The following is a 19,816-nucleotide window of genomic DNA, read 5'->3' as shown; positions in this document are numbered from 1 at the left end:
TTTCCTTCTAAAAAAAACATAGTTTTGAAAAGAAAAGAGTTATTGCAAGGTAAGTCGATGTTGGCCAGAATGTTACGGTCAATGGAGAGCGCTACAGAACCATGATTACTGACTTCTTCGTACCTCAGTTGAATGGCCAATGCCAATATGGCCAGTTAAATGGCCAATCAATATGTGACAGAGCTGTGGATTCAACAAGATGGCGCAACATGCCGCACGGTGGGTGCCACCATCAATTTACTGCGGGAAATTAGAATTTGTATAGCTCTAAAAAAAACACGCTAGTTATTCTGAAATAAATACCAGGCTGTATCGGGATTATCCTTAATAATAAAGTTTTGCGAGATTTGGGTGAATTTTTCTAGAAAATCATAGCATTTGAGTACAAAAATCACATATAAGGATCTAAGGATGGATATTTTGTCCATTTTGGTAAAATGGAATGTAAAACTATTATGGATACTAACTATATCACACGGTCGGGAAACAACTTAGTATATAAATTGGACATCAACAAAAAAACACAGCAAAAATATCATAATAAATTGGGAAAGGAATCAATTCATAAATTTTATATGTAATAATTCATATATCATGTCTTCAATATCCCAATTAGTATGCATTGTATTGTATATTGATTCAGCATTAAATTTGTAAGACCAATAATATCTATACACATCGCTCACTCCTTTCGACAACGTCATATATCAAAATTTGTCAATTTTCAGTTTAGCATGTTTTCGGAATGCCCAGAAAATGTACTTTATCCCAGCAAAAGTGACATATTTTAACTTAATATTTACCCGCTACAGGGCAAGTGTTGTTTTGCATTTTGAAGAAAAGGTATCGTTTAATTATTTTTTTAAATATACTAAATATTTTTCAAATGGAGAAAAAACATTCAGGTTTTACCTCAAAAGATCTGTTGCACAGTAAAAAAGTTCAATAGGTGGCTTGATAATTATTTTCAATACATTTTATTGTATTTTTAAACTTTAAAAACGATCTCCTGAATAATCAAGTTTATTGATATATGACGTTGTTGAAAGGAATGAGATAATGCGATATGTGAGTACTGATTTTGACACAATTAAAACACAAATTCACTCTTAAACTATGGGTTTTTACAGTATACGATAATATAGTATGACACGATATATTTTCCAGGTTTTAAATGAATGACTTTAAGTCTGTTATTTCTTTCTCGCTCCAGCAACAGGATTAAAGGAATCAGATTTGCGTGACAGACAAGGACAGACTACGTGTTAATTCACATGGCCCAGATGACCATAAATGCGTCTTTGAAACAAGATACTATAAAATTACGCACATTAATTTAATATCAACTATTGAAGGAGACCTTCGAAGAGAGGTAGTAGTACCTTTTCAAATTGAAAAAAGGATTCATCTTTACGGGGAATAATTTAACAATTAATTTAACTCATTTTTACGGGTTTAAATTAAAATAATATTTACAATATTGTTTTTTTAACAGTCGAACTTGGTTAAAATTTTAAATTGGCACATTTTTCAATATGTTTGTTAAATTTTTAAACGTTTTATTGCATATATAATAAAATGTGCCGCGTTTTTCAAATGTTTTAACAGTGTTGCGTTTTTCGAGTGTTTTTTATGGATATCTAATATAATGTGTCACATTTTTCAAACTTTTTAATGGATATATGTCACGTTTTTCAACAACAACAAAAATCATTGATATCCAATAGAATGGAGTCATGTTTTTCCAGCGCATTCATTGAAATTCTATTACCGTGTTGGGTCAAGTTGTTTAAATGTTTTTTTTTTATCGAAATCTAATGTAATGTGTCACATTTTTCAAAATTTTTAAATTGATATATAAATGGAGCCACGTTTTTTACCAACAAAAAATCACTGATATCCAACATAATAAAAACTTTTTAATGGAATACCCTACTGGCTTTATAAACTGTGTCACTGTTTTAAAATGTTTTCATGGATTTCCAATAAAATGTGTCACATTTTTCAAAGATATCCAATATAATGTGTCGGGTTGTGGTCCCGTGGTTAGTGTCGCGGACTCTTAAGTCAGAGTTTCTCGGTTCGAACCCACTCTACCACAATTTGATACATATTTCTAATAATGAGCCGCTTAGGCTTACAGAAATACGATGAAATTGAAATATTTGTGTAAATAATAAAATCACAAATATTTCACTTTAAAAAAAATAAAACGCGCCACGTTTTTCAAACGTTTTCGTGGATATCCTATGTGTGTCACATTATTCTTCGATTTTAGTGTAATCTGGTTATAGTATATCTTTTTAAAGACTAATGGGAAAATGGAATAGAGCTCCGTCACGTATTTTACAATCAATTTACGAATCAGTACCAATTTTAACCAAGTTCAAACAACGTTATTATTATTATTATTACTATATATTTCTACAAATTTAGATTGTGTCACAAACAGGTATAAATATACATCTCAAAACTTTGAAATCAAAACGTCGTAAGTCTACTATATATTCTTTTATATAAAATACGCGTCAAATTTATCGTAAAATGGATGATTTCCGTGCGTAAAAAATAGATTTTTTTTATACTTTTCTGATTATATATACACCTTTTTCATATAATAATGCTATCGTTTTTTTGTAGGCACAGTACTTGAAGGCTTATTTTAATCATTCCATATATTATATTTTGTTTTTTAATAATTTATTCATATAATATAATATCTTTAGAAATGACACATTTTCAATGCGTATAAATATTTGTGACAATTTAGTCAATGATTGTCATTCACACTAAATCTGTAGATGGCAGCTGAATACCCAAAAATGTGTCACATTTTTAACATTTGATAATTATTTTTTAAATAATTTATTTGTTATTTGAATTTCTCTAATTTTTTTAAAATAAAAATTAATATACGGCATTGAAATGTGGTAAATCCAGACGGTAATATTAAATACTATATATTACAATTTTCAATATATACAAAAGCTACCAAAAATTACTCATATGATTTTTTTAACCTAAATTTCGGCATACGTCCGTTTTATTAATTAAAATGACACAAATTATTTCGAAAAAAATCTCCACCAAACCCAGTTAACTTAAAATTATCGTAAAATTAAGGATTTTTATAAAATCTCTCTTAAAAACATTCATATTAAATTTGTACTAATAAGGAGTACATTGAATTCATTCTTCATTGACTAAACCGGTATAATTATAATTAAAAAAGATTATAATATTTAATAAAGAAACAAAAAATCAAAGATGACTGCTAAAAAGAGGTATTCGAAAGATAAATTATATATATTTTAAGTCCATTTGGACGCATAGAGCCTCTCATATCTTAAAAATTATACATAGTACGTTTGTGAATGCTTTTCTAACATAAATCAACTCGCAATAGCAGAAACAAGGTTTAAAAACGCTTAAAAAAACAAAATTAATCGTTTTGACAATTTTCGTGTCACTTTGCTTAATAAACTTTTTTGTCCGCCTCCGTAGTATAATGGTCAGCACGCTCGGCTACCGTTCTGGAGGTCCCGGGTTCGATTCCCAGGGGGGTCAAATAAATATTAGTGATTTTTCCAATGTAATATTTATTCAATATTACCCTGGACTGGTACCTGAAGCGGAGGGCTGATCACCTTTTCATGTGTAAACGATCAAGATAACACTGCGTTTATATGACGCAGTGCCCTATGCACCATCGGGGTGCAGATAAGGGTTTTATTAAGCAATTTTATTATTATTATTTAAAAACCTTGAATCGCAGTTGTGATTTTTTTTAAATTCGCTTTTTTTTCAATTTTTTTTTCTCGTATACTTGTCATGGCATTTGAAGAAAATTGACTATGTACACTATCCCTACGCTTAAAACTATGAGAAATTTGTTTTCTATGGCCACTGTATTTGAAACAAACGAATATTAATACTAGAAAACATAGACAAATATGGAAATAGAACACTATAAAAGTGTCCACGTTTATGTTATTTTTATGTCACATTGCTTAAATAATGGCATCACAAAAAAAATGTTACATGAAAATAAAACATGTTAAATTATGATCTTTAAAATAATATGACACTGTACAAGTGTCCACATTTAGGTTAAAATTGTGTCACATTAATTAATGGCGTCAAAAATTACATAAAAGAATACCTTTTAAAATTGTGATCTTTTAATTAATATCACACCATAAAAGTGTCCACATTTAGGTTAAAATTGTGTCACATTAATTAATGGCATCAAAAATTACATAAAAGAATAACTTTTAAAATTATGATCTTTTAATTAATATCACACCATAAAAGTGTCCACATTTAGGTTAAAATTGTGTCACATTAATTAATGGCGTCAAAAATTACATAAAAGAATAACTTTTTAAATTGTGATCTTTTAATTAATATCACACCATAAAAGTGTCCACATTTAGGTTAAAATTGTGTCACATTAATTAATGGCGTCAAAAATTACATAAAAGAATAACTTTTCAAATTGTGATCTTTTAATTAATATCACACCATAAAAGTGTCCACATTTAGGTTAAAATTGTGTCACATTAATTAATGGCATCAAAAATTACATATAAATAAAAATGTTTATACTATGACCTTTTCAATTATATCATACCTTAAAAGTGTCCTCATTTAAGCTGTAATTTTGCATATAAGCTGTAATTAATGGCATCAAAAATTACAAAAAATAACAACTTTTAAATTTGTGACCTTTTTAAATGAAAAAATATTTAAAATTATAGCCTTTTAGCTCTTATTGCGTAACGAATTTTTTATATAATTTGAATAAAATAATTCATTATTCTTCACTGTTAATTTTTTTTAATATTGAAAAAGGACACATTTTATTTAGTTTTATTGACGTCTTTTGTCATACATTTTCTAGTTTAAATAATATGACACATGAGATTTGATATTTTTTCTCCGCATGCATTCCTTACAACACATATCTTACACATACCTATAAAATTAAAATTAAAAACTTTGTTCACAAAAATCTTAAAAATAAAAAATTTGTTCACAAAAATCACTTGGAAAAATCTTATGTATTTTTAAATATTACAAATATTTTTATACTACATATTTTTAAACGTATAAAACGCCATCAATTCATATTTTTAATATAATTTATACATGTATATAAATATATTTATAATTATTGCTTGTAAGATATGTTTTGTGTCCCGTATTTTGACAGTATTCATTAAAAATATTCATAGTCAAAAGTATGAGATTTAGAATATTATATTAAAATTAATTGTAGGGACACTTTATTCAAATAAAATGTCCTAACATACGTACCGATATTTCAAATAATCAACATTTTAAATAAGCTTAATCAAACAATTTAAATTTTAAAGTCTTTAATTTATTTGTTTAAAATTTTAATATTAAATACAAACGTTATATTCACAATTAATTCTAAGGAAATTGTATGAAATAAATAAACACTGGGTTAAAAAAATACTACAGACAAAAATTGGTCTAATTTTGACAAAATTTTTGAAATTCAAGATAAAAAAAAACTATCTCTTATGCATATAAAAAAAATTATACGACAACATAAAAAGATCTTTGGGACTGAATAAAAGAATTGAAGAGTACGGTTCAAAAAATATGTACATTTTCGAAATTAATTTATAATTTAAAAACATAATTTTTAATTAAAATAATATTTATATAAATATATTGGAAGGTTATACATAGTAATATCATGCTTAGCTACCGAAAATACATAGGGTAAACAGGGGTATTATTGACACCAGTCCAGTTATTGTCACTGCCAGTCGTACATCTTATTTGAAATTGCGAGTATTTCCATATATATGCGTTGAAAATACGGTGCAAGTTAGCAATGATTGACCGAATCCAGGCTACCACAAGTTCATCAGTGGTTGGGGCTATGCGGTTTTGAGTACAAAATATGTTTTAAGAACAATAGATCATGTTTTGACAACAATACATAAGGTTTTGAGGACAATTTATGTTTAAATAACAATACATAATATTTTGAGGACAATACATAATGTTTTCAGGACAAAACATGGTGTTTAGAGGACAATATATGTTTTAATATCAATCCATCATGTTTTGAGGACAATACATTATGTTTTCAGGATAAAACAGGTTTCGAGGACAAAACATAGTGTTTTGAAGACAATACATAATATTTTGATGACAATACATAATGTTTAGACGACAATACATATATTTTAATATCAATACATCATGTTTTGAGGACAATACATAATGTTTGATGACAATACATAACGTTTTGAGACTTAAAACAACCAGATATTACGTTGTAACAACCAGATATTACATTTTAATTGATTGATAATCCCGTCATGGTTCTGTTTTCCCACATTTTAAAGCCATGATACAATACTTCAAATACTTAAGGGTACAGACAGTCTATGGGCAAACTCTCAATTCCAATGCAAGTGATAATATACTGCAAATATAATGAGTATCAATTTATGAATTAATCTTCACACACCAATGTTGAATGATACAGGCTTTATCTATGTTTATATCACATATATACAAGTGGCCCTATTGTATGGGAAAAGTGCCATTCACGCATTGTTTTCATTATAGGCAATCTCTCATTTCCAATTCACAAATACAAACTTGAATGATGTGCTTCAAATAGAATGGGTATCGATATATCCGCTAGTTGAGATAATTTACACACACTGATATTGAATGATACAGGCTTGATCTATTTTATATATCACATATATACAATTGGCCCTATTTTATGGGATTAGTGCCATTCTATAGTGGTTTTCATTACGGTGTATTTACAATTAGGTGCCGCTCGTGCCGGCACCTCCGTGGGAGTTCTCTTGGTGCCGGTACTTGTGCGAGGTCATCTGGGACAGCCCGAGGACGGCGAAACCGCATTGGAGACAGTGGTAGTGCGTCTGCTTCTTGGAGTGGATGCACTGAGGGTCGAAGCCGCAAGCTGGAAAGAAGAACAATTTAATTATTCAACCAATTATTTCAGGAAGCTGATATTTTGGAGCTACGAGAAATCTATTGCCAACAGTATCTAAAACATGTTTTCGTGCGCCAACATTTATTTCCTTAAAATATTAATAAATATTGACAAAGAATGAATAATGTACTTGAAATCCCTTATTGCAAATCCAGATTCATTTTTCAAAGACATTCATTTTTCATAGCCCCAAAACTGTTTAATTCATTCCGCAAAGACTATATCGCTCACTCCTTTCAAGAACGTCATAAATCTAAAAACTTGACTTTTCAAAAGAGCATTTTTAAAGTTTAAAAATATAATACAATGTATCAAAAATAAATATCAAGCCACTTATTGAACTTTTTACTGTGCAACAGATCTTTTTAGGTAAAACCTGAAGGTTTTTTCTTCATTAAAAAAATATTTAGTATATTTAAAAAAATAATTAAACTATGCCTTTTTTTTCAAAATGCAAAAACAGCACTTTCTGCCCTGTAGCGGGTAAATATTAAGTTAAAAATATGCCTCTTTTGCTGGGATATAGTACATTTTCTGGGCATTCGTAAAACATGCACCACTGAAAATTGAAGATTTTTGATTTATGACGTTCTTGAAAGGAGTAGGCGATATGTTAGATATTAATTACCTAAGTTTGTGTCGATTTAAAATTTTGCTGAAAGTATTTATCAAAAAAAAAAAACGACCTTCTTCTTTCAAACGTATAACTCATATAGTGCAAATTTGCAAACTTTTTTCATTTTCATCTTTTTGTTTTCTGTTCAAATCAAATATTCGTTATGTATATTAGCACTTTTTATCTTATTTTATTTCTGATATCTACTGTATTCTTCCCAGTGCCTTTTTTTATAACCTTAAATATAATGTGTAGCCACACACAGGCCATGCCTTTGTGGGAACATTTTATGTATCAATATTTTATATTTTTGTACTTTTGTAACTATAACTATAACTACTACTACTACTACTACTACTACCATCACGCCGTTTCGCCGCAGGGGTAGGCAGAGAGGATGGAACGGATGGATCTTCTGTCCTGATATACACTCCTCACCTCTTTCACATCCATACATCTAGTCATACATGCCCTCTGATTACGCAGACTTTTGACACCGCCAGATTTTAGGTTCTGATTGATCTGATTGTGCCAAGTCTTTTTCGGTCGTCCTCGTTCTGTTTTCCTTCTCACATTCGCTACATTTATTTTCTTAGTCATTCTCTCGTTATCCATTCGCTCCACATGTCCATACCACCGTAAAGAACTCTTCCTAATCTTTTATCTAACAACAGTTAGTTGCAAAACACAATCAGATGCTTGAATGATTCAAACGGATCAACTGAAAGAGGTTTTCGTACCTTTGCTGGGTGGGAACTTGTCGAAGCCGGCCGCTTGGATGGAGTCCATCTTCTGATGCTGGCGGCGATGCGCCACCACCTTGTTGGTGTCGGTGCAGACAAAGTCACACTTCAGACAGTGGAAGTGAGACGCCTTGTTCTGGCTGGCCCCTGTAAAGAGAAAATAGGATAAAACAGGAAAAAATGGCATCAATAAAGAGAAAATTTGAGTAGTGTGGTTGTCAATCATGGGTAGAAAATGGTGAATGTTGCACATGTGTAAAGTGATCACTTAACCAACCTATGAGAGGTTGTAATACCTGTAAATACCCAGACTTCCATATTCTCCTATATCTATGATGAGATGTCATTTAAAAAAAAAAAATAACTGCTAATTGAAGAAAACCCAGACGTGTATTTGATGTGTAAGGAGTATATTGGATAAATCATTCAAGTATTTGGACATGCTCAAAACGTGGTGTTGTAATATAAAACTGTTATATTGTAAAGATAAAGAAAATAAATTGAGCCATTCTGGTGTTTATAAATTAAATTGTTCCAATTGTCCAGCCTTTTACATAAGAAAAATATCGCATTAATTATATATCAGAATTAAGAACATCTAAGATGCCTCAATAATAATAATTTTTAATAAGGCACCTTAGATGTTAGACGTCAGAAGACCGCAAAAAAGATGGTCCGACGACATAGTAGCTGTGATGGATAGAAACCGCAGCAACTGACCGAAGGAAATGGAAGGATACAAAAGGCTAGAGAAGAAGAAGGTAGGAATGACTTACCAAAGTTGCTTGCGTGAGCGCAGTCCTGGCGTCCGCAGAATACGTTGGCCCGATACTGTTGGAAGTCTCCGCCCATCAGTGTATCCAATCTGGAAATAAAAACAAGATACTCTTCAATACTGTGTGGTGAAGTGGTTAGTGTATTTGACTATCATGCTGAAGGCCCCGGTTTGATTATCCTACGAGAATAATTTTTCACCTACGAGGTTAGAGACTATGATCAGAAAGGTATATGAAGTTGGAAACAAGGTATTCTGATGCATTTTCACTCTTATATTGATTGAACGTCACCATTTATGCACCATTGGGTGCTGATTGAGGTTAGAGGCATCAGAAAAAGGTATATTAAGTTCTCATCAAGGTATTTTGATGCATTGTCACTCTTATATTGATTGAACGTCACCATTTATGCACCATTGGGTGCTGATGAGGTTAGAGGCACCAGAAAAAGGTATATGAAGTTCTCAACAAGGTATTTTAATGCATTGTCACTGCATTATCGGTTTAACATCGTAGCAGACCCATGAGAAATATATTTATGTATTAATTTTAAATCAAACACAGATTTTTTGAGTCTACTGAGCTGTATTTTTTTAACAAAAAACACATAAAAAATTTATATTGTGACAATTGTTTCGCCTTGTTAGGGCATTATTATACGAATGTGAAGATCAAATGGACTACGGTCCTTTTGTAGCTATACAATTCTAAGTGACAGAAATATATTTACCTTTCGTGTCTAGCTGTGTGCTGTACAAATCTGGTTTTATCGCAAAAGGAGTATCCGCAGTCTCTCCGGGTGCAGTGGAAGTGAGTTTGATGCTCCCTGAAAAGAAAAAAATCATCCGATATACCATAAAATTCCGAATTCTCAGTATTGTGACATACACCTTTAGTTTCCTCTGCATCTCATACGTCTGTCTGTCTGTGTGTGTTGTGAGGTCCTCCTAATGTCCACTATCACTTGAGAGTAATTGCTCTTGTCTTGGGCAGCTCTAAACAGACCGGTTATTGGCATTCCAAATGTGGCTGCACTGTAGAATGCTACGTATCACATGGACCGATATGGTCAACAATGTGAATGTGCTCCAAAGAGCAAGAGTAGGAAGACAGTTGCTGACTGATATCAAGGTCCGGAAGGTGTCCTATCTGGGGCATGTGCTCAGAGGAGACAAGTACGAGCTATTGCACCGAGTGGAGGGTCCACGAGGTGTGGGCAGAAGGCAGATCTCCTGGCTCCGGAATATACGAGATTGGACAGGGATCAGGACTGTTGAGGCGCTGTTTAGAGCTGCCCGAGACAAGGACAACTGCTCTCAAGTGATGGTATTATTTTTTAAATGGGAATTGCATTTATGAGCAAGGTTAATAAACTTGCTCATTGTGTACAAGGTTTATAGATCATAACTACAGTAATGAACGTATCGACATGATTCATTGTTTCCCTGACAGGTGACACTTATTGTCACGATATGTTCATTATTGTAGACCAAATACAGATTTAAATAAAAAAAATTATACTGGGCTTAAGTAACACATCAAATTTCAAGTAGCCCCATTCTACGGTAAGTGGATTTTTGTTTCTTTTAACTATTATTTAAATCTGTGTTGGGAACAGGAAGGATAATCTAGTGTGGGCCAATCAGGAACTTGTCAATATTTGCTCATTGCTGGGAGGAAACCACGTTGCACTCCTCAGGAGAAGCCGGACTGCTGACTGTCGTCAACAGGCCTTCCGTTCCACTAGAAGAGGGTTCGGCATTGTCCATGTGTCCTTTCATGTGATAATCGACGTCAGGGAGACCTGACATGACACATTGCTCACTCCTTTCAACAACGTCATATATCAAAAATTGTAAATTTTCAGTTGTGCATGTTTTTGGAATGCCCAGAAAATGTACTTTATCCCAGCAAAAGCGGCATATTTTTAACTTAATATTTACCCGCTACAGGGCAGAAAGTGTGGTTTTTGCATTTTGAAGAAAAGGTATTGTTTAATTATTTTTTAATATACTAAATATTTTTCAAATGGAGAAAAAAAAATCCTTCAGGTTTTTACCTAAAAATACCAATTCCGCAGTAAAAAGATATTTATTTTTAATACATTTAATTGTATTCCTAAACTTTAAAAACTACCTGAAAATCATATTTTTTGATGTTTTACGTTTTTGAAAGGAGTAGGCGACATGTAGAATAAGATAAGATTAAATTTCCGTTTTAAGGCAGGATGGAATGTAAGAATAAAGATAATATATTCACCTGTAGCCACAATGTTGATAGGCGCAGTCCTCATTGAAACGGAAGCGAAGATATCCCTCAGGAATGGGCTCATCTTTGAGCATCCTCATGTTGGGAGTGTTCCTGACCTGATGAGCTCTAAAGAAGAAGAAAAGAGTTATTTATCTTTGTTTAAATAAAAAAATAAATCTGGGTTTGCACACTTAGGAGTTATTTATATTGACATCTCAAAATAGATGAAGAAGATTATGGAAGTCTGGGTATCAATCTACCAATGACTGAACCACAGTGCTGTTTATCCGCCCCCATAGTGTAATGGTCAGCACGCTCGGCTACCATTCTGGAGGTCCTGGGTTTGATTCCTTGGGGGGATCAAATAAATATAAGTGATTTTTTTACTCTAATATTTATTCAAAAGCACCCTGGACTGGTACCTGAAGCGGAGGGCTGATCACCTTTCCTTCATGTGTTAATGATCAAGATAACACTGCGTTTATATGCAGTGCCCTATGCACCACAGGGGTGCGGATAAGGGTTTGAAGAAGAAGAAGATATATACATATCTCACTTTAACCCTTATCCGCACTTAATGGTTCATAGGGCACTGCATAATATTGACGCAATGTTATATTGATCGTTAATTATATGAAGGCAAGGTGATCCCTCCTGCGCTTCAGGTACCAGTCCAGAGTAATATTGAATAAATATTAGAGTGTAAAATAACTCATATTTATTCTCAGCCCCACTGGGAATCGAACCTGGGACCTCCGGCACGGTAGCTAAACACGCTGACCATTACACCACGAAGGTGGACAAATATGTATCAATATATTTATGTATATATTCTTCAATTGTTACCTTCTTTCATATGCGAGTTCTCAACACCATTTATGGTTTAGTTGAGTAACCATAGATGGTGTCGAGAACTCAAATACAAAAAAGGTGTCAAATAAAGCCATATATACATCTTTTAAATTATGTGTAGTGTGGTTGTCAATCATGGGTACAATGGTGAATGTTGCACTGCCGTATGAAGTAATTTATTTAACCAGCCTATTGCAGATCGTAAAGCCTGTAAATACTCTAAATTTCATATTCTTCTTCATCTCTGTAAAGATGCGTACCTTTTACTGGCTAGATCAGCATCCTTCTCATTCTTAATCGCTGACGAAGAAGCCATAGAGGGAGATGGCAACATCATTCCGGATTGTTCCATCAAGAGTTCCGGAGGATACATCATTCCGGGATACAGAGGAAATGGAGACCTGGGAATAAAAATTTTAATCAACATTTAAACAATGTCTCAACAAAGATGAAGAAATTATTATTACAACATTTTGAGTGTGTCCAAATACTTGTTCACAAAATCTGGATTATCTCCAATTACAGGACCCATTTTCATATTATTTTTTGACATCTCATCAAAGATGAAGAATGATATGGAAGTCTGGGCATTTACGGAGCTGACGACTGTCACACTCACCAATTCTACCATTTCTACCCATTATTGACAACCACACTACTCAAATTCTTGGAAGTTCTATATATACATAAGTATATGAACCATTTTGAAATATTGTTCTTGAATCACTAGAACTACTCTAGAGACATCATCGGCTGTCCAAACTCAAAACACAGTATTCGATTTTTCGATAGTTCGATTCCATATTAGTGATTTTTTCACTGTCATATTTATTCAAAATTACCATGGACTGGTACCTGAAGCGGAGGGCTGATCACCTTTCCTTCATGTATAAACGATCAAGATAACACTGCGTTTATATGACACAGTGCCCTATGCACCATTTGGGTGCGGATAAGGGTTTTATATATATATATATATATATATATATATATATATATATATATATATATATATATATATTACTTAAACCAGCCTATGACGGTCGTCAGCCCCGTAAATGCCTAGACTTCCATATTCTTCTTCATCCTTGATGAGATGTCAAAAAATAATATATATATTTTTTTTAATGTTCAAGTACTATCTACCCTCTGATTGCAAATAGCTATACGTGGAATCAAACATGTTGATCAATATCACTAGTCTGTTTTGGTTGGTTGGAAGATATTGCTTTTTAGCAATAAGCCCGCCAATGTACTTATTTCTTTTCTGCACGTGAAGTTTAAATAAATAAATAAATATACAACATACAACTAAAGATATTTTGAGTTATTTATTATACTTTCAATGAATGGGTTGTTTTTTTTAAATATTTACCGTAGGAAAGGCAACTGTTGCTTGTGTCCCAGTGGGGGTAGGCCGAGTTGCTGATGGTATTTCATGGGGTCTAGCCCAGGGGGTTTACCAACCGCCTGAGCCAAGTACTGTTGAAGCAGAAGACTGTGGACCGCCTGGCGCATTGGCCCTTCTGCTGGCTGCTGTGAACGCGATGGAGTCTAGAAGTAGGGAAATGCGATATAAAAAAGGATGACAACGTCATAAATAAAAAAAATGATTTTTCAGGAGAAAGTTTTTAAAGTTTAAAAATATAATTCAATGTATTACAAATAGAAAGAAGAGGCAACAGACCCCCAAAAAGACCACCGAAACGACAGTTCCTTCACTCCTTTCAAGAACGTCATAAATCAAAAAACTGGATTTTTTAGGAGAACATTTTTAAAGTTTAAAAATATAATACAATGTATTACAAATAAATATCAAGGCCATTTATTGAACTTTTTACTGTGCAACAGATCTTTTTGGTAAAACCTGAAGGTTTTTTCTCCATTTGAAAAATATTTAATATATTTAAAAAAATAATTAAACAATAACTTTTCTTCAAAATGCAAAAACAACACTTTCTGCCCTATAGCGGGTAAATATTAAGTTAAAAATATGCCTCTTTTGCTGGGATATAGTAGATTTTCTAGGCATTCTGAAAACATGCACAACTGAAAATTGACGATTTTTGATTTATGACGTTCTTGAAAGGAGTGATTGATATGCACACAATTATCGAATCCGGGCAGTCGTTGGCGTAAAAAACACCTTTTCTAATAAAATAGGTAAAAATACTATTCCCTACCTTAAGCATCAATCGACCGAAGGGGGAGAAATACCTTTCCCGTCCGTAGTGCATTAATATGTCAATATGATAACTTAGTTATTTAGACCGCCCTAGGAATTGAACCCGGGACTCCTAGCACGGTAGCGAAACGCTCCAACCATCATTCTGTTAAAGATTCACGTTGAATTGAAGATTACCATGAATGATCATCATGGCGGAGTGACACAATGAAGAAGACTCTTAGGGCAGACATATGTGAGCTGGGGTTTGTAGCTTACCTGATTGTGAGGCGACTGGCTCTGTGTTGCCTGGCCGCCTTGTCTCTGTGCAGACGGAGAGGGCGTGGATGAAGCGGTTGATGGAAGGATGGATATCTCAGGATATTCACGCTCCAAAGTCTCCTATGAATATAGTACAGAATATATAATCCCTAGACACTCAAATCAACAAGAACATGTTTTTTATTGGCTAAGACAAATTATGAGAATTGGCAAGAATCTGTAAATTGATGCTGCCTGCCAATTTTGAAGTGGTATTACGCAAAGTAAATAAAGACATGAATGATAAGGATAGTGTTATATGTATTACCATACCACGAAGTTAAAAATGCTTTTAACATACGAAATATAGTATTTTCAGTTAAATTTTTGTGAAAAAAAAAACTCTAGCATTAAGGGAAGGTTTTTTATATTTCTGAAAGTAAAAGAATGCATTATTGCAAGGTATTTAATAACCATATTTTCAGTTTTTGTGTTTTTTTTGTCCGCCTCCGTAGTGTAATGGTCAGCACGCTCGGCTACCGTTCTGGAGGTCCCGGTTCGATTCCCAGAGGGGGGTCAAATAAATTTAAGTGATTTTTTCATTCTAATATTTATTCAATATTACCCTGGTCTGGTACCTGAAGCGGAAGGCTGATCACCTTTCCTTTGAGTGTTAACGATCAAGATAACACTGTTTTTGAGCAATTTTTTACACAGGGTGTCCGCAAAGGTCCATTTTATAGGCAAGGTTTCAAGTACTACATGTAGTATAGGAGGAGATCACAATACCTTTGTGGCTGCCAGTCCCATGGCTCCGCTGTCGAACTGCCCGAGGCTGGTGTGAGTGCACGGCCCCTGGCTGTCGGCGGGCCGGGCCAGGCACTGGGTGCACGGGCTCCGGGAGGAGGCCGGAGAGATGCTGGAGCGCTCGTGAGAAGAGGGATAGAACGTCCCGGCTGCTTTTACCACTGCAAAGGAGTGGCCAGATTAGGTTATGGTTTACAAATCAAGAAAACTCCATAGGCCATCAATCCTACAAACCTCTCCATCCTTCAGGAACAATCAATAGTCTTTTTTATTTTTTACAAAAATGTTAATATTAATAGTATATAACCACTCACCGAGATTTTAATGTCTACCGGTTTCGAGATGTACCCGTCTCTTCGTCAGGACAATGACTAACACAGCATGCAAACAATACCAATACATTGCATACTGTATTAGTGATTGTCCTGACGAAGAGACGGGTACGTCTCGAAACCGGTAGACATACTATTATTATTAACATTTTTGTAAAAAAATAAATTAGTAAAAATGACTAACCACAAAGTAAATGCTTTAAATATTAATAATATTGACAATAATCAAAAGGCTCTTCAGAACAAGGGTGAAAAGGATTACATCCCTTTTTAAATATTTGAAGTGCTGAGAATCGATTTATCGACTCTGGTATACTTTAACTTTAGAGCAAAACATAGACTATCAGGCAAGTAGAATAAGGGCGGCTGGAGGCGTTTGAGATGTGGTGCTACAGGTGTGTGTTGAGGATTCATTGGTAGGAACATGTAGGGAACAACGAGGTATCAAGCAGGGCTGGGGAGTCTAGATGCTTACTAACTAACTAACCATCACGCCGCTTCCCCGCAGGGGTAGGCAGAGAGAATAGAGCGCCACACCACTCTGTCCTTGCAAACATTCTTCGCCTCTTCCACGTTCATGCATCTCCTCATACATACCCGCCGATTGTTACGACTCCTAACCTGACCACTTTCAAGTATTTGGCATACCTGATCGTGCCATGTTTTTCTCGGTCTTCCTCTGCTTCTTTTCCCACTAACATCCGCCTCATAAATTTGTTTTACCGTTCTTTCCTCACTCATTCGTTCCACGTGTCCAAACCATCTCAACACACCTTTCTTAATTTTATCGATAATGCTCATCTCAGCTTTGCATTCCTTCCTTATTTCACTATTCGCACATCTATCATACATCGTTTTGTCGCACATTCTTCTGAGGTAACACAACAGGCCATAATATAAGACACCCAGGCCTGCTTCTTACAACTGCGGAGGGCATCTGCGAAGGCACAAACTACATACAGAGAAGGACTCCACTTAACCTACATGGACCAAATTATCTCAAACATGCGCTGTAGTGGGTACGCCAAATGAAGAGATGAGCGGAAGATAAAGATGGATGGAGTCTGACCATAAAAAAAGCAAACTAATCATCACACAGATTGTAATCCACAAAGAAGATATATTTGATTTTACTATACAAATGGATTTTTCCATGTAAATTAAACAACTTTGGAAAAAACTGTCTAATTATTTTACAAAACTTAACTTTTTTGTGGGTGTATTTACATACTGTTGGTAAAGAGCGGGAGACGCTTACAAGTGTCCCATTTGCTTACTTCTGGTAGAGCGCGAGAGATGCCAAGAAACATGGCACAGATGGGAAGCGGGTTTGCGGTTACTTGCGATTAGTATACTGAGGGTCGGGCGGCAGACTATCTGATTATAATTAGGGGCGGGGTTGATGAAGAAAACTGCCCGACAATGTGTTAACCTTTTAACCGCGTTAACTTTGTTCCTGAGAGACGCCCGTGCGTGGCGATATTTTGCCGTTTTTTAAATGATTACTTTTATCGTGTATTTAGTTAAGAAACTATTTATTTTCCTAAACAAAAACGTTCAATTGGAATCATTGTGCCTTTTTGGTACTCTTGTGTCACATTATTCTTGAAATATATCGTAATATAAACAAATAAGATCGTAACATAAATAAATCAAAGACACTCTTACCCACTGGCGATGCTAGCGTCGAGAGTGAGACAGATATAGGACATGATTATGGCGGGGACTAATTATCGACCTCAAGAAAAATCAGGGATCTGTTCTTTTATTTATCCTTGTGATGTTACAAATTATTAGTCAGATATTTCAACAGATGTCATAAGGCCAAGGATTGACGTATTATTTTATCCAAAGTTCCACACCATGGTTCCGCGTATGGGGCATGTTTTGTGAAAACACATACGGTTATGCGAGCCGCGTGGATCCGGTTAAATGGTAAATTTGATAGTGATGTTTCTTTGATCTTACCGGAGACATTAGCGGCATCGGCATCTTCACTCTTGACAACCAGGCTGCCTCCGTGGAAGCCTTCCAGCGCTGCTTCTCTCCCCTTCATGGAGTAGTCCCTCACTTCTTCTTTCTTGCCAGCCTCCACCTCCATGTCCTGCTCCCCGCGATGCTTGTGGCCAATCAGCGAAGAGTACTGCGTCATGACGCCGGTGCAATTCCCGGAGCTGCAGTGGAAGTGCGACCGCATCTGGGAGCGGACGCACCGGGCCACGTTGCAGTGGTCGCAGCTCAGGTAGAAGTCGAAGCCCTCCAGGAGGCGCGGGACGGAGTGGGATTCCCGGCTGTGGGCCTCCAGGGAGCTGTGGTCTTCCGAGGTGTAGGCGCAGTGGGAGCAGTGCATGTGGATGCGGGAGGCCCGGATCTGGCAGGCCGGGTGCTGGGCACTGCACGCGTCCGGAGTGGTGTACACGTCAAAGTGATGGAACTTTATCTTCTGGAAAAAATAAAATAACTATTTTTAACTTCAGTTTCACTTAGTAAGTACCACTAGTTCTTAAATTCTATAGTGATTTGTGTTTTGATGCATTCCGAATCATTTTCAAATACCTGTCAAAAAAGATTTGAAGAAATAGTGGTATTTACTGAGTGAACTTAAATTAAAAATGGATAGATTTTATCCAAATCGATCAATGAAATAAAATAACTACCTAACCATCAAACCGTTGGGATAGGCAGAGAGAATAGAACGCCACACTACTTTGTCTTTGCAAATACATACCCGCCGATAATTTCAAGTCCTGACCTGACTGTTTTCAAATATTTAGCATACCTGATTATGCCAAGTTTTCCACTAAATTCGCCTGATAAATTGGTTTTAATATTCTTTCCTTACTCATTTGTTCTACGTGTCTAAACCATCTCAACACACCTTTTTTTAATTTGATGGATAATGCTTAACTCAGCCTTGCGTTATTTCCTTATATCACCATCGGAACATCTACCATACATGGTTTTGCCGCACTTAGAGATGGCATTCCGACTGCATTATATACTTTCATTCTTCGTTTGCTAACTCTATGCTTCACTTCCACACATTAGCTCTTTCTGAGCTGAATCTTCGTCCCAGTTAGTAGCCCTGGGGTTCCGGTTCCAATTTCTTTTCCCTGATTGGTTAGAACATTAAACCTAATGTATTTGTGGTCTGACATAGTTATATCAGTTAGTCTCGTATGCGGTTCATTAGTGACTTTGCACACATAGTAATATCTAATACCTTTTCTCCCACATTAAAGTAGTTTTAATAAATAATAAAACCCTTATCCGCACCTCAATGGTGCATAGGGCACTGCGTCATATAAACGCAGTGTTATCTTGATCGTTTACACATGAAGGAAAGGTGATCAGCCCTCCGCTTCAGGTACCAGTCCAGGGTAATATTGAATAAATATTTCAGTGAAAAAATCACTAATATTTATTTGACCCCCCTGGGAATCGAACCCGGGACCTCCAGAACGGTAGCTGAGCGTGCTGACCATTACACTACGGAGGCGGACAGTAGTATTACACAAAGTAGTATTACACAAAGTAGTATTACGAAAGTAGTATTACACAAAGTAAATGATGAATGATAAGGAGAGTGTTGAATCTTAAATATTATAGCTTTGAATACTTACAGAGAACTCTTCATTGGTCGGAGAAGGTGATGGAGTCATGGAAACATGACTGCTCTTTGGTAACTTAAAAGATGTGAAAATCGCTTGAGGAGTTGCCTGAAAGGAAAATATACATACATTCAATCAATGCTATAGAACATGGGTCGGCAACCTTTTGTTGTAAAAGGGCCAAATATTTTTCATGGGGATCAGTGCGGGCCGCACTTGCAGTAGGTATACATACAATATTTATGTACAAATATTTTAGTTTTAAAAATAAAACGCTAAGTGTATATTTTAACGACATTTATTGTATTTAATAAAATCAATGAGATTCCCTTCGCTCCCTTTCTCGCCTCCTTTCACTCGATTGTGTATAATATCGTCCGTCA

At 34.8% G+C, this 19,816-nt stretch overlaps 2 protein-coding genes across 5 annotated transcripts in view; both read right to left on the bottom strand.

Annotated features, from left to right (window-relative positions):
- Positions 1-5,042: 5,042 nt before the first annotated feature.
- Positions 5,043-19,816, bottom strand: part of LOC148312755 (zinc finger protein castor homolog 1-like) — a 195,965-nt gene continuing 181,191 nt past the window's right edge. For 3 of the 4 annotated variants that reach the window (XM_088273839.1, XM_088273832.1, XM_088273847.1), the window contains exons 21-31: positions 19,446-19,541; positions 17,791-18,265; positions 15,473-15,651; positions 14,702-14,824; positions 13,634-13,812; positions 12,519-12,659; positions 11,416-11,532; positions 9,887-9,982; positions 9,157-9,245; positions 8,378-8,527; positions 5,043-6,988 (exon numbers count right to left, since the gene is read on the bottom strand). In XM_088273839.1, coding sequence (XP_088129965.1) covers positions 6,831-6,988; positions 8,378-8,527; positions 9,157-9,245; positions 9,887-9,982; positions 11,416-11,532; positions 12,519-12,659; positions 13,634-13,812; positions 14,702-14,824; positions 15,473-15,651; positions 17,791-18,265; positions 19,446-19,541 — 1,803 coding nt within the window. In that variant the 3' untranslated portion in view covers positions 5,043-6,830. The remainder of the gene's footprint in view (positions 6,989-8,377; positions 8,528-9,156; positions 9,246-9,886; positions 9,983-11,415; positions 11,533-12,518; positions 12,660-13,633; positions 13,813-14,701; positions 14,825-15,472; positions 15,652-17,790; positions 18,266-19,445; positions 19,542-19,816) is intronic. The other variant, XM_088273852.1, reaches the window with a different exon arrangement.
- Positions 13,302-19,816, bottom strand: part of LOC148312752 (uncharacterized) — a 518,102-nt gene continuing 511,587 nt past the window's right edge. The window contains exon 28 of the transcript XR_015838852.1: positions 13,302-13,320. The gene's annotated coding sequence lies outside the window, so the exon portion shown is untranslated. The remainder of the gene's footprint in view (positions 13,321-19,816) is intronic.

This window comes from Brachycentrus maculatus, unplaced genomic scaffold (assembly GCF_059751285.1).
Source record: "Brachycentrus maculatus isolate JH-2025_06_01 unplaced genomic scaffold, ASM5975128v1 h1tg000033l, whole genome shotgun sequence".
In the NCBI taxonomy this organism is placed as follows: Eukaryota; Metazoa; Arthropoda; class Insecta; order Trichoptera; family Brachycentridae; genus Brachycentrus; species Brachycentrus maculatus.
The sequence above is the reverse complement of the archived record's forward strand: the minus strand, read 5'-3'. Positions and strand labels throughout refer to the sequence as shown.